We start from the raw sequence: 23,027 nt of genomic DNA, 5'->3' as shown, positions 1-23,027 counted from the left end.
TCCGTGCGTCGCGTGAATAAAAAATACCACGATGGGTTTTCAAACTTACATTTATTTAAACAAATCAACATTGACCTCATATTTTACGGATTGTATACTGTATTTGTTGCACAGAGGATGCACCTTTCTATACGCGAGATCTACGCATCTCGCGACGCGTCGTATCGTTTGACAAATCATTACGGTCGGGGACAAGGGCAGGGGATGGGGGGGGGGAAGAGGGGAGACAGGGAGGCTGGGCGAGGATTGGACTGAGTACCGACAGAATAATTAACGAGATTAGAAGAGCCGGACTAGAAACAGGTCTCACGTTATCACAATGTAATATCGCATTAGAGAGCATAATACTTACAATAATCGTAATAAATAATGTCGTTCGTGGGAGAAGAAGAGGAATGACGTATACTAATAGGCGCAAAGAAAAAAACGTAACAACGTAGCTCAGGGAACTCAAACAACAAATCGAATCACAAATCCGAAATTACAAGTACACGCTACGAATACCGTTAATAAACTCAGGGTTCCGCTTATCCGTCTTATATAGTTTTCTCGTGTCTTTTTACGCTAAATTACGTACTGCTCACGGCCGCTTGAATCTCTCGATTATACGATACATAGGATGAGACTGCTAATTATTCAACATGAAGATCCCTAAACTTATTCTCACACTGCGCCACGAAACGAATTCACATGCACCCCCGCGGGGAGGGGGGGGGGGAGGGATTGAGATGTCTATCAATTGTCGTCGATTGATATCGCATATACTTAATCGCGAAACTCCGCATATGTGAACTCAAGGGAAATACAAACGAGCGTGAAGAAGAGCGTGAAGAACCGTTCGTCCGTTAATTTTTACGCGTGACGCGCTTCGACAGATAACGAGCTCTTATCCCGTGCCGATTTCTCTCATCGATCATTTCGTCATACCGAGCTTAGAAGGGCTTAAAAATTCTCTTTTAAGAGCAGCTTTCGAGGCGAAAGAAACGATTTGCCAAATCTAATCTTTTATTATTCTCCTTCGCCGCTCACTGTCGAAGTAGAAAGTAAAAGAAGAGGTGTTTGCGAAACTCTTTCTCCCGTTCGCCGCATTTTCTTTATACACGGATTTACGCAACTAAGCGTATTTATGCGAGTATGCGTGCGCTTGTATACATATATCATTTTCTCTCTCTCTCTCTCTCTCATTTCCTCTTTCTCTCTCTCATTTTCTCTCATTCTTCTCTCTCTCTCCCTCTCTCTCTCTCTCACACTCTCACTCTCCATACGTATAAGTTAGTACGTCTCCTCGTGGACATAAATTCGTGTGTATTTTCGTTAACTATATACTTTGGCTTGTCCTCACACCTTACTGCACCTCCGCCTCCTGTTTTAACGCTAATGGCAGCACGGATACAAGTTTTTTTTTTTACTGTAATAGCGTCCTCTCAGCGCACACACGTGCCCTAATCATCCTACTTCATTATTCGAACGAACGCGTGTCCGTGTCTTACATATATACACATACATGTGTTTGTGTAGATATACGTATACACGGCCCATCCGCCGACGACCGTGCGCGCGAATGGCGGCATGAGCGTCTCTTCGGCCTTCGGTTGATAGTGAGTACGCGACGTAGTCTTTTATTTTTTACGCTATGTATAATATCGTACAGTACGCAATGACGCCGTAATAAACTTCTATGTGTACGCACTACGAGAGGGGAGAAAACTATATATATATATATAATATATATATATATTTATATATTTTTTTATATATATTTCTTTATATATGTATACGTGTGTAATTCGTGGAGAAACGAATCTCTATGTAGCGTATAATGCGTGTACGTACGTACGTGTAAAATACAAGCGGCGACCATGCGGCGCGACCGCGCGACACGACGGACACGGCCTGGCTCCCCTGGGTACCCATTCTTGAAATCGTTCGTTATGAAACGAATTCGTTTATGAACGAAAAGGTGCGTCAACTGGGCTATTGGCGCTCAACTGAGAAATCCCCACCTTTTCGTTCATAAACGAATTCGTTTCATAACGAACGATTTCAAGAATAGGTACCCTGGCACCGCCAGGCAGCGTTACACCTTGGCCCTTCACGCCCCGCGAGGTGCGAATTCGGGGGTGCGACGACCATGAACGCGACGAGTCGGCTTCGGTAGATCGCGCGGTCCGCTCGGGCTCCCCGATTTTTCCGCGAATCGTCGTCGACGGAAGCGCGAGCCGGAAATGAAAGCGCGCGCGTCCGTCGCGGATCAGAGATCCTCGCGAGGATTCGCGGCGGAACCGCGGAACGACTTGCGCGTTCGCTCGAATGCATCGCGTTTTCTTTTCCTCGCCTGACGCGATCCCGTGCGTTTCTTGTTTCGAGATGATAATCGCGGCTGCATCAAATTTGTCGCGAAATGTATGGCTGTCACCTCGAAATTATTATTGTTACGATCCGAAAAAATGTTCATTTTTTATTTACGCTATCGTAGCTTTGTCGATGAAGTTAGTGCGACTAATGTCCATTTTTACCAATGCAGATTAACTTTAATCTCGGTTTAACTTACTTTTTATTCTTCCCTAGTTGTAAAAATTAGAAATAGATAACGCAGACAACACGTATGTTCCAAATTATGATATCTTTAAGGGCCCGAGGCGGGATACTTTGTAGCGCTCAGAAAAGCCTGTACACTACCTATATATCTATACGGGTCTGTAGCGCTTCTCTAACGTTACAAAATGTCACGTCTGTTCACGTCCTAAGACGTCTTATGTCCCAGTTTGGGACATTGTGTTCACTGGGAAGTTAAACCGAGATTAATCTACATTGATAGAAATGGACATGACTGTTACAGCGCGACCCTCGCTGTTTTCTTCTTAAATATTCTTTCGCCGCGGCATGTACGATTGTTCCTTTCTCTTTTTCTTTTGAAATTTTTACAAGGTTTCGCCTTTAAGAGAAACGCACGGAACGCGTCGATCTCGCTGACGGTTGTGCTCGATTTCGTGACGCTCAGAAGGCGAGATGCGAACGGAGTACAAGAGTAAACGAACGTAAACGGGCCCCCTCCTCGCGGCGGACACCTTCGCTACGAGTACTCGAATTAACTTCTATCGTATCGCTAGTCGTAATATCACTAATCGCTCATCGATCGCGTTCCGGGAACGGTTTACGGACGATCGATGAGACTTAGAAGGGAACGAAAGGGGAGCGTGTGTCGAGAGGGTGCATCGAGAGAGAAAGAGCGGCAAGGTACTTAGATGAGAGTTACTGCGCGCGCGTGTGAGTCTCGCTCGCGCGAAAATTACCGGGTGAGGGTTCACGCGGCGCTAATTATACGCGGAGCTATCCTAAAAAAGAAAGAAACAAAAATAATTACGCGCTAAACGACGGTCGTTCGCGCGACACGAGATCGGACGTGTTCGCTAACGAGGGAAAAGAAAGGGGGGCTTGAGTTTAATCAGCGTCGTCGCTCGAGCGCACTCGGCCGCGACTAACGCGTCCCTAATGTGCGCGGGGGCGGCATCTCTCCTCGTTAACGGTACCTGCTCACAGACACGACCGTTACCTAAGTGAGAAATTTCCTATGCGTTATGCTATATACAGTAATATCGGCCGCGCAGAACACTGAGCCATATCGTTCACGAGACACACGCACGATATAGAAAAAGATCATGGACGCAAGGGGGGCTGAGGGGATGTCGAAGGCGGGATGCGACGAAAGTCCTTCGCGCGCGAGCACGAAAATTGAAGCGAGTAGCGCGCGAGTGGCAACGCAAGCGGCAACGAGACACGGCGTGTTCAATCGAAAACGAACTACACGCGTCGCACCGAGGGGGATGAAGGGAGAAACGATTAAATACGCGCAGCCGATCGCCTTCCCCCCACGGACACACCCTGTCGGTTTTCTCCTCCTTGGTTTCTCTCTTTCTTTTTCTTACCCCTTAGTACTCCGTACTCACGCGGTTGTCCACCGACGTTTCGATCCCTTAATTAATATTGCACGCACCGGCACACACGGGGGCTACGTATCCGGCGGCGTTCCTTTTTCTTTTTTTTTTCCATGTTACGACCGCCAGATCGTCGCCCGAACAACGAATGAAATCGATCGTCGCGAATCTGGATCCAAGCGCGTCGATATCGCGCGGCGCTGCTGCGATCCAATGATTTCGCGCACGCCGATATAACGTATAAAATGAAAGGAAAAAAAAACAGATATGAACGAGTAACAAAGAGTCGTATCTCGTCGAGCCCCGATAGCTCTCGATCGAGCGGACTCTCGGGGATCCGCGTTGCCCCTGGAACGAGGCCAATCCTTTGATCACGATGCGCTCGAATCGCATCTCCGCGATTTTTTTCCTCTTTTCCTCCTTCTCTTCCATTTTCCTCCCTATCTCCCATCTCCTCTTACATACTTGTCGCTCGAACGTGAACGTTACAAATATTATATAATTACGTGCATACGTACCGAGGGGGTACGTGTACACATATACAAATTATGCTTAGCATTATTTATTCGCGCGCGTCCGAGCGATCGAGGCAGATCGCTCGACCCACGTCGGACGCACCCTGTGTGTATCCACGATCTTACATCCTCCGCAGCGGAGGAGCATTCTCTCTCCGCGAATCAACGAGTCACGCTTACACTACAGAGATTCATGTCATTATTATTCCCTAAGTCGGTACTTTAATCGTTTTTAGCATTACGTTATTAATTACGTTATAGAACTATCAATCAACGCCCTACACCGTGAACCGTCTCGTCCGCGTTCGCCGAGCGGCACCCGGCTGTTCCGTCACGCTCGCCCCACAGAGTTCCCGGATCTACCCGGATGTCCGCCCGGTCGCGCACGCGACCCTACATTTTTTCGTCTTGAGCTGAGAACATTCAGACGTCGCGCTCTCCGAGGAGGAGTACATCCGCTTCCCCGCGAGCGCGACGAAACGCACATGTATATATTACGCTATTTAAATAATAGTCAGTCCTTGACCCCTCGCCTCGACTTCCGCCCGTTTCTGAGAACTTCCGACTCGCGCGTCTACTATGGAAATGAAACCGTCGAATGCCGAAAATGAGTTGGAAGTTATTTCGTTTTTTTTTTCTTCTTTTTTTTTTTTGGTATTTTTCATTGTAGTCTTCGTGTAGGCCAACGAAGTTTTCGGCGCCCGTGCGGGCGCGATCGTGTTAGAATCTTCCTTCCTCGTCTCGTTCGACCTCGTTAATCTTCATCTCGACTAGTTGTGCCCCGCCGTTGCGTCTTTTAGGTGGTTTCGAAGATTATATTCTTCGTAAGGCCCTTGCGAGGAAACCGTGGTGCTGCTGCTGCTGCTGCTGCTGCTGCTGCTGCTGCTGTTGTTGCTGTCTGGTCGCGGGACGCCTCTCTCTCCGAATAGCTGTTTGAACCCCAATTTAACGGTGCATCGTCATTTTAGCTTCGTCATTTGAGACTTCGTTTTTTTTTTTATTCAGTAATTCTTTATAAAATCGTAGGAATGGATATTAGAAAATAATAATTCCTTTAAACTGTACAGGATCTTCATTTATGTATTTTGTTGCATTTTGCCGAGCTGCTTGTGATAAGCGCGTCGATTATAAATTAAGGAAGTGCCGTGGTTCACTGCCGACTTAATCGACGGCTTATGGAAGCAATCGTTATACTGTCGTAACGTACTCACGCAGCTCAGGAGACTCGGCCCTCACCAACCAAGGATCGTCGTACTTGGACACTTCCTCGCTGCGAGTTCTTCCGGGCGGTTTGGGACGCTCGCGAGGACGCATGCGCGGTCCCTCCTCGCTCAACGATCTCTTCGTTGCATCTATTTGCTTCGGCACCTCCAGCAGGGCTATGGATCTGGTCAGCTGGGGCCTCAGTCGCTTAGTCTCTTCGCTAGCAGCGCGTATTATTACCGTCGGCGGAAGAGGCCCGGCCTGGGGCAGTCTGTCCTCCAGAGGATTGGTAGGGGCCGACGTTTTCGCCCTGAACGCACCTTTCCGGATGAGCTTGGGCTTGCTGGACCTGCGCGCCGGCGGCGAGTACTCCGGCGAGTATTCCGGTCTTATGATACTCTTCCGCTTAGCGGGAGTATCCCCAGGCACCCTCGGCGACCAGACCGGAGACGATAGATCCTCTGGCGTGGTCACCTTCTTCGGCGGCGTTTTCTCCGGCGACTCGTCCTTCCAGCCGCCCTGATAGAGCGGGAACGGCGCGACCTGATTGAGGATCTTCCACCGGAACTTTTCGTCGTCGCTCTTGCTGGGCGTCGCCGCCTCCGGCGGACACTCCGGAGGCGTGACATTGTGGAAGGGTGACCATTTCTTGTCATCGATTACCTCGACTGGGATGTCGCTTGGGGACTCGTCGTACGGCGTCCACTTGATATCGCTGATGTGCTTCTGCTCGCGCTTCTTTATCCCGATCGTCGGTAACGGCGACGAGTCCTCGTACGGTGCCCACTTGGTGCTGGTGATGGAGATCTCTGGCGAGATCAGACGCCGTACGATTCTGTTCTCCAGTTTGCTCATCTGCCGTGGATCCGGCTCCGGCGACATGCTCCTGCGTATGCTGTACTTGGGTCGCTCGCGCAGACTCTTGCTCTTCGTCTCGTCCTGACTCCTGTACCACTTCGGCGCCTTTTTCTCGGCGGGCAAAGAGACGTGCGGTTTCATGGCCCACCTTGCTCGTATCTTCTCTCGTTTCTTGCTCTCCGCCGGACTGATGACCTTCTCCTTCTCTTTGTCTTTGTCTTTGTCTTTGTCTTTGTCTTTCTCCTTAGCGGAGAAGCCCCATCTCCTTGAACTTTCGCTTCTCACTTGCGCCGAGCGCTCTAACTTGGGTCGCTCTCTTTTCCCTCTGGCGGCTCTCGGATCCTCGCTGACTTGCCTCTTCACCTCCGGTTTCTCCCATGTCACGGCCGAATCGTCGGGCGTCAACGACTTCGAGTAGTACAGCTTCTTTTCATCCTTCTGTATCGGCTTCTCCGGTATCTTCTCCTGCGGCTTCACTTCCACCGGTGACGCGGGTGCCGGGGTCTTCACCTTGGGACAGGTGCACCTGGGCTTCGGATTCCGCATTACATCCGGCACCTGTAACCACTTGGCCTCCCTCGCGAATCTGGTGTCGTCGCTGCTATGCTTCCTTAGGTCGTGCATCGGTGTCAGCAGATTCTCCGGTTTGACCGACCACTTGTCCGTCTCTGCACTGTGATGCTTTCTGAGATCGCCGCGATGCACGCCCTCCGACTTCTTCCCTTGCGGAGTCAGACTGTGGCAGCTGCACTTTGTTTTCCTGGCGAGATCCAAGTCGGTGCTCGAGGTATGGAGCTCCCAGCGGAACTCTGTACCCTCGCTGGTACGCCTTCTCAGATCCCAGATCGCCTCGTGGGGCGACATGAAGCTGCTGGTGCTCCATGTCACCTCGGTGCTGCGTACCCTCAGGAAACTGGCGCGTCCTCTAGTTTCGACTTCCTCGCAGCTGCAGACCCTTGTCGGCGTTCTTTGCGACTCCAGTGGTGCCGGTTCGATGGCGTCCAAGTCCTCGATCATCCATGGGATCTCCTCGCGGCGCCGTCGGCCGCACGACGGGCAAAATATGTCGTCGTCGCGACTAGACCGCGGCCGCTGGCGGGGCAACGTCGGGGTCGAAGTCGAGGTCGATGCGGTGGGGTCAAGCTGCGAGAGCGGCTCCACGTCGTCGCGACGGCCATCGTCAGAGCGTCGTGACGTCGCAGCCGTGCCTGGCGATGCGCACCAGCAGGTGTGTGTAGCTCCGTCAAGCTGCCTTGGTGGGTACCGCGACTCCGGAGACGACGAGGCTTCGTTCGAGGCCGCTGCCAGACAGACTTCCGCGTTCGCTGGAACCGCAGGCCTATTCGAAATCACAGATTAGAGTTTGACTCCGGGGAAGAATTCTTGTTTCGCGATCTTTCTTCGAAGAATTCTTTAAAGAGGGCAGTTTTTATAGGAGGAAAACTGTCACTTCTTATTGCATATCAAATAACAAAATGCTTTTAATTTTAATAATATAAAAAAATGTATTTTTTAGTACTTCTATTGATTTAAATATTTTAGACGAATAAATTAATAAGTAATTGATAAGTTAGTAGAAATAGTTACATCAAATTCTTAAAGGAAATATTATATTACTTTTATGCGCTACGATAAATTAATAAGTTTAAGTAACAAGATGCACGTGCGATTTTCAAATCATTTATTGTAACATTTGTTATGTCAATAAATCTTGACAATAGGACATACCTTCAGCTCGCTGAAGATCTCTGTGAAGAATCCGGGCTCGCTGTTGATTCGCAGCATCTCGGAGCTGAGTCGGTTGACGATCAGGAGACATCGGTCCCAGAACTTGTCCTTGCTGTCTTCGACGAGGAACGGCTTTAGCGGGTAACTGATCTCGTTACCCATGTAACTGTAGCTCAGGTAAAGACACGTCAGTACCGTCGCCTGAAGCTCCTTCTCGGACGCCTCGTCTCCGTCGACGAGCTCTTTCACCAGCATATACACGAACACTACGTTGGCAGGGTTTATAAAGGGCACGTCCTGACAAAGAAAGATAAATAATGTGATTAAAATTTCATATATTTTATTTAGTAGCCTACATTAGTCTAATTTGTAAATTAAGTAAAACATGTTGGTTTTTTATGGATAACTTTATATTAACAGCATTTTAGCATTTAGCGAAAAGTCTTTCAAATTGTCCAGAAATATTCGCTCTTTTAATAAAATAACTCGTACATTCATAAACGTAATTGCGTAGAAGAGTATGATTCATATCTAAAGCACATTATTCTGTAATATAATTATCAGCAGTGTATCTCCAGGCAATAATGAGCGATAAAAATAAAGTTCGTGACAACTCGCAATTACGGAAATAGAAAAGAAGTTTAAAATCATGTGTTCATTGGATATTTGTCTAAGCCTGCATTTTAATGTTATTTAAATTGACACAGTTTTGAGATAAGTCGAGGTAAAATTCAACTCTTAATATATATATATATGTACTTGATATACGTATTGTTGATATTATATTAGGTATTGTTAATATATGAACTATGCTTTTACGTATGCCACTAATTGCATAGTGTCTTGCTGTGTTGGATAGTGCCACATACATGTTGAATATTTCACTATAGGGACTTTAGGGACACACGTCCTTTCATACACGTACATTTGTACATGTGTGTCAGTATAAATATGTATAGGCATATATATCGAACGCAGGTGCTTTCGATACAAATATAGTCACATAGATGTTAATTAGTGCGGATACACATATAAGGAGAATATGTCGTATAAATAGAGAGTCTATTTATACTCCGATAAGACCTCCGTTAGCCATGAAACATAAAAGAAAATTAAGTACATCTATGTATACAACTATATATTATTTTTATATACATATATATATGTACTTTCTTTATACACACATACACAAATATACATGCACATATGTATGTATGTAACTCATAAAAATTTATAAATTTTTACGGAATAAAAGTGAAATGACTTTTCTAATATTGTTGCCAAATCAAGAAAAGCGAAGAAATCTATACATATTTTCTTAAGGCACAGGCTATTCGAACGCACATCTTGTCTTATGTAAGAAAATGTGCAGGGGCATTGCGAAAGAAAAAGATAATATTTTATCAAATTTCGAAAACGCAATTAATGCAAAATTTGAATAAAAAGAGTAAAAAGTAAAAATGCAACAAGTAAGATAAATGTACCAATGCCGGGACTCTTAAGACCTGTATCTGGTCACCTTTATCATTTTAGTTTTTAAATCAGTATAACGTGAATTAAAATCAAAGATAAAAATATAATACAAGAAAAATATTTTCCTCTTTGATTCTTTGATTTTAATTCGCGTTAGAACTTATTCAAGGACTTCAGATTGAGGATGTAGGCACATTAATTTGACCTAGTTTTTATAATCCATGTAAAATGATAGCTTGGCCTATATTACCGTAAGTAAATAATATTCCTGCTTCATAAACAGAGGTACACATATTGTGTGACATGTTGGAGTAATTTAATATCAACTATTAAAACAAAATCAATTAATTATGCATTATATCATGAATAATACTTATAATGATTGTCTCGTTTAAGAGAGAAAAATATGTGTTTGCTATGTATATTATAATACGTCTCAAGGGGGAACCCGTGTACGCATCAGTTCGCGGCGTGCACGTCAAGACGGTACGGAGCGAGTCGTATTAGCGCGCATGGATGCATCGGCTCACGGTGCAGGAGGAGCGTAGGTGCATCGATTCGTGAGAGGTGGTGCACGGCGTGCACATGTGGGTGCATTAAGCGCGGTGAGGCCACACCGGTGACCCAGGGAGGATCGATGCCCTCGATACGTTTTCCTCCCCGCGCGATCGGCAACCTGCTGCTGTTTTTATTACCCGCGCCGCATAGTCGGCCGCCCCGTTCCTCGTTAGCCGTGTCTCTCGGCTTAATGCACATTACGTTGCCGCGCGCACTCACGTTTGCAATTTGCTCACACGCGAGGATGCGTCCCCCTCTGCAGCCTCCCCCCCCTTCCCGTTGTCCGTCGTACGACGCTGGCAGGGCCGACGACACTTCTCGGCGACGGCGACACGCCCTCGTGCCAGCGTCGCAGGATAATCGGAGCAGTGCACCTTGCACAATGCAGCGGAAAGAAAAAGGGGTTTTACGCGCCAGCGATTCTCTCGATCCTGCCGCGAAAATCCGCGCCTGATTCGCTCGTGGAACCGGAAATACAATCAGACAGCTACTACCTTAACATCCCGTGAACGGAATTGCTTGCGGCGTAAAACTCCATTTGGCAAATTTCACCGTTGCTTTATACATCTTTATACATTACAATTTAAGTCGGTCGCTCCGTCAAGTTCTTAAATTTACAGTCCATCTATTATTTCCAATGTGAAAGGATGAATTTAAGTAAAATTGGTACAAGATAAATAATAATGGATTATAAAATCTTTTGACTTGTGTCTATTCAATACTGATTACGAGCGCGCGATTCACATTCATTATTATTGCAACAAATGCATTGTATCAATTAATAATTAGAATAATCCTTTTAGATTACAATCCTTCTGCATTAAACATTAATATTTGAAGTAAGTACCTTTACTTTGTTGCACAATCTTGTGAATCTGCTGTGTAATTGCCAACATGTACTTTTTTCTTTTTAGCACTTAGCAACTGCTCTAAATATTGAAGATTTCTGGAAGATATGTAGGCTGCATTTCGCGATATTCACTGCGTTAGTACTAAAAATCTATTTTTCTATATTTTACGTCACGTTAGTCACGTACACCATAGATTTTCAGTACTGACAGTTACTGACAGCAAATATCGGAATGCAGCCCTAAGGAAGATTGTGCTTAAGATGGCTGACGTGCTTTAACGGACGAAGTATCGATAGTATTACGAATAGGGCAGATCGCGTGACGTTATCGAGAAAAATTATTCATAAATAGCGTCTATCGATGAAGATATGTTTTTATGTCTACAACTTAGCGAAGTAAAACCCGGCCTATGGACTTATAACTCGTTGCGTGAGCGAAAGTAGCGCTCGTAAAATTATAGGGTCACCCAAGATATCCGCTTTGTTATAAAAAAAAATCAAAATTTTTACTTTTGCCCACTTGGGAATTCTTAAATCTTATTTTCTCAATGATTCTTTTGATCCTTTTTTACTGCGAAGAAATCGACAACAGATTGATCGACGGGCAAGAGAAAAATGTGAGAAAAATTGAGGAAAAAAAATGTAAAACGATTTTCCATAGTGTTTTTGCGAGGAGTAGAGCGTGCAAAGCTTTCGCTGTCGCATGCATGATTCGTTAGGGTTTCCACGTGCTTTCGCTGACTGGAGAGGCGACCCTCTCGATCAGGTATAACTCAAGAGGGCCTCGAGGGCCGCGGATGCGGTGCAGCAGAATTAGGGGTGCCAATATACCCGGCGAGGACGTATATACCTCTAGGTCGGTCGATATTCGCCAGGGGTGAGCGGCCCGCTCTACTACCGAGCGGGCCTACTCGCGCGTTATTCGAGTCGCCTGCGCGTATACCTAAACCTTTTAATTAAATTTCCAAGACTACGGATAACGACTCTCCGAATAGCGCGCGAGTGCACTACTTGGACCAATTAACGTCGTAGTTGGCATGCACGCGAAACACTTTCAACCGCAACGGCAATCCTGACGCTTAGTCGGCTCGGGGATGTCCCAGATGGAACTTCGCGGGGACCCAAATCCGCGTGAATTAGCCTCCGAGCTATGCGTACGCGTAATTAAATTATGGAAATTAATGAAACACACGCGCGCGCCATATCCGCGTGCCGCCACCGCTATCCGCCACCGATATCCGCTTTTGGTTGATTCTAACGGGGTGCTAGTAGTTACATGAAGGTTATCTAACTGATTGCGCTGTTACATCGTCTCAATTGTCTTTCTTCCGATCACCGAGTGTTTTCTTGAAAGGTAATTAATAAAGTGACAGATGCCATGTGACACACGTGATGCACGTGACGCGCGCGGGAAACGTGACAGGAACGGAATTTTCAATCTCAGCCATGTATGGTTTCCTTTTAACCAGATTTTCAACAACGCGTCCCGATTTGATCTTGTTTAACGTCCAGACTGAACCGATTGGTGAATCATATCGTGTATGGTCAGTTTACAAGACAGTTTGCTCGCGTGCTTTGACGTCCCAATGGGGCTAAACGATAATGGAATGACGTAGAGAGTCAATATTTCACCTGTTATACTTGTAACAGTTATAGTTGCAATAGTGAATGCGACTGAATGTATACTGCATACCGGCTATCGCAAGAAATTAGGTAGGATATATTTATTTTTAGATAAATTTCGAAAACGAGATATCGATTTTTAAATCTAATATTTATTTTTCTCTTTTTAATTTTAAATATTTGAATAATATATACATTGAAATAATTAAAATATTATAAAAATAATTACTTCTTTTCTTCAAAAATGCTTCATGAAACTGATAATTAGATTATCCGGTGCAGCTTTTAAAGAAGTTATACGTATTAAGATGTATCACGAAGCAAATAAGATTTACTTAGGCTCGAGTTTGGATTATATCTAACAATAATCGCCTTTTTTCAGTTCTAATGAAATTGTTTAAGATATTTTTTATATTGATAGTCCTAAAGCGATCGAATAGACAAAATTTCCATAGACGCATATATCTCGAATTTTCTTCTCTCTCCCAACACACGCAATAACATTCGATTTTATCACAAAACACACTAATCGTATAAGCTGCCACATCTATCTCCTTCTTGTATACACGGTCACGCTTCGGTTGGTTGTCCTTACACCGCTTACACGTGCACATCGTAGTGTGGTTTCTAGACACACGTTCGGAGTACATACTCTCAGGATGAATTGCATACACACATTAGACTTGAGGAATTAGATTTAAACACGCGCAGGAAGGAGGGTGGATTTGTAGTTGTTAATGCATTTCGATATTCCGGAACGTTGAGCTTTGGGCAAAAAATAACGTTTTCTTCCATAAAAATAAAAACGCGCAAAATAGAATTTCTTTGTTTTGTCTATCGTCTATTGTTTAAAAGTCTAAAATAAAACATTTTTTCCATATCTATGCCTGTTCGTTATATGTAATTTATATACGTACGAATTTTTCCATTATTTCGCTGTTTGTTACGCATTTGTTTCATAAAAATAGAAATGTGCAAAATAGAATTTCTTTGTTCTCAATAAAAATATCTCCTACATGTTTGTGTTTGTTCGTATATGTATTTTTGTTATATTTAATTTATATATTACGTATTTCTGCATCACTTCGCTTTTTATTATCACGTCAGATATGAAAATTTATGGGTCATTAAAGAATATGTATTACGGTAACGTTAAAAAATTATGTACGGTGTCTGATCACCCTACTTCCGTCAAATGCGTCGAAAATCATGAGTAATTAGATATTATTAATCTGGTCAGTCATTAATGCGCTCAAATTGAATACAACGGTGAAAATGGAACAAAGGCCAGAGTTTTGCATGACCTGGTTTTAAAACGTTTAATAGAAAAAAACATTATTATAATATTGCTGCCATAATGCGCGTCGCGTTATCAAATATTTATATTTAGTTCCAACTAAAACTCAATATCGTAATCGTAATCGTTCTTTTAATATTCATTTTCCGCTAACGTTAATTCAGGGGCACTACTTGAAAAAATCAGTTGTCTGCATAATTTCTTACGCTCGATCGTAGATTTAGGGCGATAGAAATACTCTTTATCAGGGGCTGACGTCCGAGAAAAGAAAGTGTCTCCCCTTTGTAATTAAAATCTAGGGGTGAACGTCCCTCTTATGAACACCCGCATTTTTTCACATATCCCTATGGGATGATTTCGCGACGTTGCCGTCGCTCTTGCGCAACATTTGCGGTGCACGTGACCCTTCATCCCTTGCGCGATTTTCCCCCTTAATACGGCATTGCTGCACATTTCTTTCCTACAGCGTTTTCCCACATCTCGTCAACCGAAACCTCATTAGTTCTTCCACTGTCGTGGATTTGCCACAATATAAGATAGATGGCTTAGAAGTTTATCAACTTTAGCCTTTTCCTGTAATATTTATTTTGCATTCGCGAGTAGGTTGTCGCAATATGAATAATGTAAAAAGTCCATATGCGACTTTATGTCAACAAAATGAGATAATGATAACAGTACTTAGATAAAAAGTAAAGATGTAGCGTAAAAGTATGTCAACAGTTTATTATTCATTTTAAAAGTTCATTATTTAGAGTTGCTTTCTAGTTTCTAAAAAAGAGTTACTTAAAATGTTCATCTTAAGATAAAAACAATCAATTTTCTTAATATAATAAAGTGTATAGATATAGATTAATGCCATATATACATCAACTAAGTTTTACAAAATTATAGAAAGAGGTTGCATTAAATATAAACAGTATATTAGGTATTAATATATTTTCTCTAAAGAGAATTAATAAGAAAATGTGTTGGCTTAATATATTTTATTGCTAAAAATGGAATATGTATTGCATCAAAGAAATCTTAATGTTATGGAATATCTTCTCAATGCTTCTGTCCGATATAATCTTTCTATAAAAGAAATATCTGACAAGATAAGATAAATATCGGTCAGTGCTCTAAGTAGGATCAAAATAAATAAGATTATTTCAGGAGTAAACTCGAAGTAACCAAAAGGGTGGTGTTCGAGGGATTTGAGGATGGAAATCGGGGGTGTTTCGATAGCTGTTGTTACAGGGGACGAATTGACAACAAGAATCGTGTACGTATATTTACCTACGACGCCCCCTCAAGGATTAAACATGCACGTGGACGCACGAATAGCTACTTTTTGCTATATCTGCAAGTATAGCTCCGGTGTACATACTTGTGCTGCATTGTATTCACGGAAATGTCTGGTGTATTGATTTTTACACATATGAATTCACATATATACACGCAGCATTAATCGTATTCTGAGAAAACAAATGATTAATTACCTCTCTGTCAGATATTTTTGCAGCAAACTGTTTGTAAAATGTCAGAGTTTTTATATAATTTTTTTTATTTACAGTAAAAAACAAATAAAGTAAAATTTATATATATTTTTCTTAAAAGATAGTATATTTGTCTGAAAACAGTTAATCCAAATATATTTTTTATTTGTGGCGGTTTGATATAGGATCATTCCTACTTGACATTTTTTCTATTTTTGCTGATTTTAGCGCGCATGAGTTTTAATGATACTTAATTAAATGCTGGAAGACTATCTTTAGTAATTTAGGAGTATGTTGAAACACATTAAGACCGCCTTGTAAATTACGTAGGACGTAGACAATAAATAATTAATCGTTTCATTATTTCTTGATTGTTTGGACGACATTTGACTGGCAATTCATCTGATGTATATTTTATTGATGTTCTTACGTTAAGTAGGGTGAGTATTTTAAAATTATTGTGCAAAATTTCCACAGAAAAAGTAGTACGCTTTTATCATTCTAGCTGATTAAATAAATAAAAATTAATATGTTTAATTTGATTGATAATGCCAATAAAATTTGTATATTTTTATACAATTATTTACAAATATTTCGTCAATCATTTTGTTATATAAAAGTAATGAATAAATTTAACTTAATTGATAATATCAATAAAATATGTATATTTTTATACAATCAATCATTTACAGATATTCCGCTAATAATTTTATTATATGAAAGTATTCCATCATCCAGAAAGAAAGCTTGGAGAATCCTCACAGGAGGTCAACACAGAGAGATATGTTCTCGATAAGAAAGTGGACACGCAATCAGACGGGTAGCAAGAAATAGACACTAACTCGATCGTTAGTGGGTTATTTTCTGGAATCTGGGCATCGAGATAACGTCGGACTCTTTCAGGCATTGGATGCGAGACTGAGCGTTATCTCGCCCTTCTAACGATTCCTACGCGTGAATTTATCGACATGAGAAATCGATGTCGGTGGGCGCAGGGACATTGCCGGGGAGCGTGTCTACGTAAAAGCACTTTATTATGGACCGTCTTCGACGCCTCCCTGCAAAGTGGGCTGAAGCACGCGAATATCGCAATATACCGCAAATTGTCGCAAATGATAAAATACGCCGCATGAATTCTCGGAAATAATCACAGAGCGGATTCATATGCTGTGTATTGCGTATTGTGAAATAAACGTTTATTTCTCTCACTCTCTAAAGTGATCAATAATAAACTGTATATATTTTGTGGAAATGAGAAAGAAAGAAAGAAAGACGCATATTGTTTCTTATATTTCAATATTGTGCTAACGTATATAAAAATTACGCTGCATTAGATTAATTGCCAAATATTTTAAATGAGATGATAATAGATATATTAGCTGTTATACAAGTGTGACACTTATTTCGTTAAAGACTGTTATATGTTTAAATGATGCCAATTGATAATGACTTTGACGAAAATTTTTGGACAAATATATTTTGTTGTGCAGATGCAAAGATTAAATATTTCGAATACAAGCACAAGATCATCTGCCGTGCTTGTCCGAACATCAGTGAATCTAATAATTATAATTACCAGAAATGCTTCAAAGACACCTTAGCTCAAGGATAAACGCGTCGGTCGATGCCAACAATGCGCAATTGTGCGCAACAATCGGGACGTCACTCATGATGAAAAAAGTCCGCCCACGAACAGAGAATCGCCGCCGCAGTGGACTGGAATTATTACCGCTTCGAGCTATTTTCCATGAAACTTCACGAGCATTGCGGTTCGCTGAAGGTTGCGCGACACGCCAATCGATAGTGACTTTCGTCATAAAGTAAGTAAAAAATTCTTGCCGATTTGATCGACAGATAATCGACCCTTTCGTGCACGACGACGTAAGTGATGCAAACGCCGTTTTGAGTAATCCATGTCGCGGTAACATATCGGTTTTTTCACGTATTTATTTTTGTTACCTGCTTGCATGACTGAACCGATCACTTTTATGTCAACTGCAGAAGTCCTCTTTTACGATATAATTAAAAAGGTTAAATTACTCTTCTCATCAGATTAACCGCGATAAATTTTATAACGCGCATTTACTAGAAATGCTTGGACTATATTTTAATTATTAAAACATATATCCAATAATATACCATTAAAAAGTTTTTCTATGCTTCTAAAAAGTTTCGTCTTTTACGACTGTATGTGTGTCCATAGATACTCCTTTTCTAACGGAAGCATTCAATTAAAGCATACTCGTAAAACAATTTTAAAGGTTACGCTTATTTATCAAAGAAAGAAAAATGTTTTAACTTTCATTTGCAACGTTTGTCGGGGAAAATTTGGCTTTTGTTATAAAAACTAATGTGGCGTGCAGATGATACAATACGTAAAGACATAGGGTACAAAGTGGATAAACAACGCAGATTTTTGCATTGTATTATTAATAGTTCCGTAGTATTTTTAAGTCAGCGGCCATCTACGTCAGTTGACTATCGGAGTGAAATATTTTTAGTTTGATCGATAGCTTCTACGCGCGGAGAAGGCGAGTCTTATAGGGGCCGCGCAATTTGCATAGGTCGCAATCGCGCACGATAGTCACATTAGCATAAACGTTGAATTCATAATCGAATCAAGAGCCAGCACCGACTAAAATTATGAGCAAATGCTTTCGATTGATCGTGATTCGTTTCTCATGGAAGAAGTATAAACGATTCAATTTTATTGAAACCAATAAACTCACGATATCAACATTGTAAAATAAAATTGTCAAAAATAAAAAAGAGAGAAAACTTTGCTGAAGAGAAACATCGAAGGAAAATCGATATGACTTGTAGTTTAGATAGTCTGGAATGAGATATTTAAAAATCACGGCTTCTTTCAAGAAAAAGAAACATTTTTTAAATACTTAATTTCCAAATAAGTTTAAGAGATAATTTTCAATAATTTTACAATAATTCTAGAAAAGGTAAATTACATTGTAAAACGTTCTTGAGAGAAGGAAATATATTTTATTTAGCGCAATGTGTTTTAATATTCGAAGATAATATAATAAAGAAATAGTCCAATACACTTGCTTCTCGGAAACTTTGCGTCATCCTTCCCTTTCCTCTATTAAAACAATTTTTAGGGAAAAGTATATTATGATTCAGCATTTCACATATGACTCAAGAAAGTATATAATCGTAACGCTGTATTGTAATTCAGTAGCCTCCTGTTGCGATGCAAATATAACATATATAATTGGCTCCCGTTATGAAGGGACAGAAACTCTTGGCTTTATCCCGTGAAAAGTTCGCCTAATTCCCTCTCTAACATATTGTATGTCCTGGGCGACTCTTATTATGCGTACCTATTCCCGCGGGACGCTGTCCGCATCCCGGGGGATTCAGGGTATGAAGCCCTTTCTTTTGTGACGCGTGTGGACCATCACATCCCACTTGTAATGATAGTCCCTTCAGGGAAAACGAAACCTTTTAACGCATCGGAGACAAATATTCGTACTCTTTAATTGGATATCGGTTGCGGAATATTCCGGTTTAACAATAACAGTGGGCCGAGCCAAGTAGAATAGCAGTTCTTTCTAACGAAAATTATTCATATTTTGTACATATGTCACAGATCAGTGCAGTATTCGTATTAGGCTGTTGAGCTTTATATAACAATCTTTTTTTTTCTTTAGATATATGTATATTTGGTGCTCAACGATCGTCGACCGTATCGATTTTGTATGACTTGTATATATCAACGTTAATCATAGCAGTTCAATCAGCGAGAGTTAATTATCTCGTGCTGTTGGTATATCTTAATCATCCAATTACAACGATAGCGGAATAACCGCGGGAGTAATATATTAATTATAACGTCGAACCAGTGCCCGTGATAACTGTATTATCGGCGTGTATGTTTCACGAAGCACGTTAAAGCACCTAGCAAATAAAAGTATACTGAAATATGAACGGTAATATAAAAGTATATCAAAGTACTATTATCAAGTGGAGATATTTTTGGAGAGTTAGAAGTACCTATAGTGTATTTAAGTGATTTCTTAAAATATTTATTAGATGTATGTCCCGTACTTTTTTCATTTTTTTAAAGATTTTAAATTAAAGATTATTCAGAAATGAAACGTTCAACTCGTTAGATAAAAATATCAAAGAACCTTAAAAAACCAACATATTTCTTTTTCAATCGCAACACGTATTTAAGCGTGAACGTTTGTTAATTTATATAATTTAAAAACGTAAACATAATAATTTTAAGAAGCGCACTCTCTGGAAGTGACAAACTCACCTGCCAGCCTTGAAGCAGGAGATTTCTGTCGACAGTTCTGAGCCACATGACAGCGTCGCCAGCCTGGAAGTCCCTTAAACGGGTGCATTTCTTGTGCAGGAAGACGCCGAGGCACTTGAGCAATTCCGAAGTGGAGGCCTGGATGACAGTTTTCCTTGGTCCAGGAGGCAGGGGTTTCTGCATCAATTTCTCACACGTCGGATTGTGCGTGGTGTGATTGTTGTTCGACGCCGGTGGTTTTGTCTAATTAAAACCACGAGAGAGAAGATCATTTCTCAATAAACTAACTAGAAGATTTCTCAATATAATCAACATTCTTGTAAACCTTATGTAAATTTTATGTTTTTAATTACTTAATACTTTTTAAACTCATATACTTGCTAACATTGACGAAACCACTTTATAGTAATCGCATATTATTTTTTGGTAATTTAACGTATGTGTAATGTGATAATTTCTTGCAAACTTTATTTAACAATGATAATAAGTTTAATAAAATAAATTTTAGCATTGATAGATTTTATAATGTAATATTTATATATTTTATATTCTGCTGATATTAAATGTGGAGTTTGCAAATGATAAAAACTAGTAATTAAACATTAAGTACATTGAAAGTAGCCATATTTCTAGAGAGAAAGATGAAAATATTGAAAATTTATAAAGAAAAGAGCAACTCGTGCCACGCGAAAGGAGACATCAAACGATCGATGTGCTTTCGATCGTGTCTCGGGGGGTCAAAGCACGTTGTATATTTAATTCCTTCATGCTTTACTGTATGTAAATCCCCCTTTCGAGTTGTTTCTATCTCTAGACTTCTCGAGACACAACAAGCAATGAGATATATTATTTTAACTATATATTTATTCCATTGTTGTTTTTTTATTCTATGTTTTATAATATTTTTAATTTTTAAATTATTACGGTAAAGGGTGCTATGTATTATTGATATAAGCAAAATATCTAGACGTATTTCTAAATAGATCGAATTTGTGTCGGTGTTATAATATGAGAATATAATTTGTTAAAGCGCGCTTGGGGTTTCTTAACTATTTATTTTATATAATTTATATATGTGTATATATATAAATTATTTATTAAATATGCCAATTTACCACTTGTCAAAATAGAATTACAAGCACTTCTCTCGAAAAAAAGGAGAATAAAAGTTTTTTGCTCTACACGAGTACTTACCTGCGGCGTCTGTATATTCTTATTTTTATCAACGATAGGTATGTTATCGAGCGGCTGTCTGAAGGCGATATTCTTGTTCTTGTTATCAAGCTTCTTCTTGTTGTTATTAGTTGTGCTGAACCGCTTCCACGACAAGGCATTTATGAACAGCGAATGTTTCTTCAGGTTCTTCTCCAGGGCGTTCTTTTCCGAAATGATCCTCGCGTTGTCGTTGTTGTTCAGATTAATGTTATTGTTCTGTAGCGAGTTGTTGTTGGTCGGGGGATGATTCGTGGGTGGCGCCGGCGCCACCGTGGCAACGCCGCTCTTGTTCTCGCGATTCTTCGCATTATTTAGCTGCTCGTAATTAAAGTTGTTTAACGTGAAGTCAGCGGGATGTTGATGTCCCGCTGGCGGGTAAACAGGCCCGCGGCGGTCCCGCGGACTGAACGACAATACGGTCCCCATGGTACTGGCGCTGCGCTCCAAATGTTGCGGTTGCGGTTGCGGTTGCGGTTGCGGTTGCGGCTGAGGTTGTTGTTGCTGTGGCTGTTGTGGTTGTTGCGGTTGTTGCGGTTGCTGCTGACTCGTCGGTTGTGCCTGCTCTCTGCCGCTCTGCGGATTGGTTGGATTCTGACTTGGTTGACGACTCACGTTCGGACGAGGATTCTGAGCTTCTCGTCCTGGACTCGTTGGATTGCCGGGATTTTGCGTCGGCTGGCCGGCGGGATTCTGATCTTCCTGAACGGGACTCGGATGGCCCGGATTACCGGGATTGTGACCTGGGTTACCCGGATTGTGGCCGGGGTTACCCGGGTTGTGGCCGGGATTACCTGGGTTATGGCCCGGATTGCCCGGGTTGTGTCCGGGATTGCCCGGGTTGTGGCCGGGATTTCCTGGATTGTAACCGGGATTTCCCGGGTTGTGACCGGGATTGCCCGGATTGTGGCCGGGATTTCCCGGATTATGAGTCTGGTGACTGGGGTTGTGACCAGGGTTGTGGTCGGGAGTACCCGGATTTTGGGGCGAATGACCCGGGTTGTGATGCCCAGGATTTTGGGACTGGGGTCCCGGATTGTGGGTCGGGTGACCCGGATTCTGGTGATGCTGGGACGTAGCGGGCGGCGGTCTCGGCGGGCTCGGTGTAGTGACACGCTGCGGTGGGGGTGCTCGAGGAATCGAGGTCTCCCTCGAGGGTCCCGTCAGCGGGGTCGCATCCCCTGGCTCGATGGCCTCCTCCACGACGGGACCCACCACCTCGCTCAACCGACCTCCCAGCCTGCTGATTTCTACCTTCGACTTGAAGGACACTACTTTTTCTTCCTCCCGCGACGTTGGACACTGATTTACCTCCTGTTTCCTTGCCAAATTTCTTCTTTTATTAAACTATATGAAGTTTCGTGATTAATGCACCCTCCCGGCGGCGGGAGAGCGTTACAGACAATATGGCGATCGTTGATGGTGATCGATAAGCGAGGAGAAAGTGCGAACGAGACGTATTCGAGGAATAATTATGCGAACAATCTGGCCCTTCTGCTTAACGTGGATCTGCAGCCTCTGTAGCTTCCGTATCGTTGAAGATGTCACGCGGCAAGATGTCGTCGATGCCCGCAAAAGATGTCGGCCGTCGCGCAAAATGGCGAACGATCGATGCTTTACCGCCCTCCGCCTCCCGGAGGGACGATGAGCCAGGTGAACGAAAACACTGGATCGACGCACCGAGCCACCCTCCTCGATAATCTGACTCTCGTCCTTTGCGTGTCGTGTCAGCTTGCTCTCGCGGATAGCCGTATGCCGACGCTTTCTCGAGTTGCACTCCTGGAGCACTCTCGACGCACTTTCAACTCACTTTCTTGAACGCTATTTGCGACTCGAAAGTACGAATTTCTCCTAAAATTCGGTACTTCGGCTGTTGATCTTTGACCATCGGTACCACCAATTGATCGACCGGTTCTCCTCGTCGACGCCAACAACCCCGATTCGTTTCGTACGCTCCGAATTTTAATCGCGCCGTTCGCTGCGGCTTCGAACGATAACTCGAAGCTGCACTCGTAGAATCT

General features: G+C 42.4%; 2 protein-coding genes and 1 long non-coding RNA gene across 4 annotated transcripts; 1 reads left to right on the top strand and 2 right to left on the bottom strand.

Annotated features, from left to right (window-relative positions):
• Positions 1 to 32: 32 nt before the first annotated feature.
• LOC139809278 (uncharacterized) lies at positions 33 to 7,531 on the bottom strand. Its single transcript, XM_071772051.1, has 2 exons — positions 5,662 to 7,531; positions 33 to 5,379 (listed from the first exon to the last, which is right to left on the bottom strand). Exons 1-2 carry the CDS (start codon positions 7,526 to 7,528, stop codon positions 5,264 to 5,266), a joined length of 1,983 nt encoding a protein of 660 aa, XP_071628152.1. The 5' UTR covers positions 7,529 to 7,531; the 3' UTR covers positions 33 to 5,263.
• Positions 7,532 to 7,710: 179 nt separating this feature from the next.
• Positions 7,711 to 22,352, bottom strand: Cdk5alpha (Cdk5 activator-like protein). The gene is made up of 4 exons (XM_071772052.1): positions 20,989 to 22,352; positions 19,795 to 20,037; positions 8,240 to 8,536; positions 7,711 to 7,850 (listed from the first exon to the last, which is right to left on the bottom strand). Exons 1-4 carry the CDS (start codon positions 21,433 to 21,435, stop codon positions 7,755 to 7,757), a joined length of 1,083 nt encoding a protein of 360 aa, XP_071628153.1. The 5' UTR covers positions 21,436 to 22,352; the 3' UTR covers positions 7,711 to 7,754.
• LOC139809283 (uncharacterized) lies at positions 8,544 to 19,422 on the top strand. Of its 2 annotated transcripts, none has more exons than XR_011731069.1 (3): positions 8,544 to 12,474; positions 15,193 to 15,955; positions 16,208 to 19,422. It is a non-coding gene; the product is annotated as an uncharacterized lncRNA (long non-coding RNA). The 2 variants fall into 2 exon arrangements; XR_011731068.1 differs by lacking the exon at positions 8,544 to 12,474 and adding an exon at positions 12,489 to 12,833.
• Positions 22,353 to 23,027: the final 675 nt, after the last annotated feature.

This window comes from Temnothorax longispinosus, chromosome 3 (genome assembly GCF_030848805.1).
Source record: "Temnothorax longispinosus isolate EJ_2023e chromosome 3, Tlon_JGU_v1, whole genome shotgun sequence".
Taxonomy (NCBI): domain Eukaryota; kingdom Metazoa; phylum Arthropoda; class Insecta; order Hymenoptera; family Formicidae; genus Temnothorax; species Temnothorax longispinosus.
This window is presented reverse-complemented; position numbering and strand designations above follow the sequence as displayed.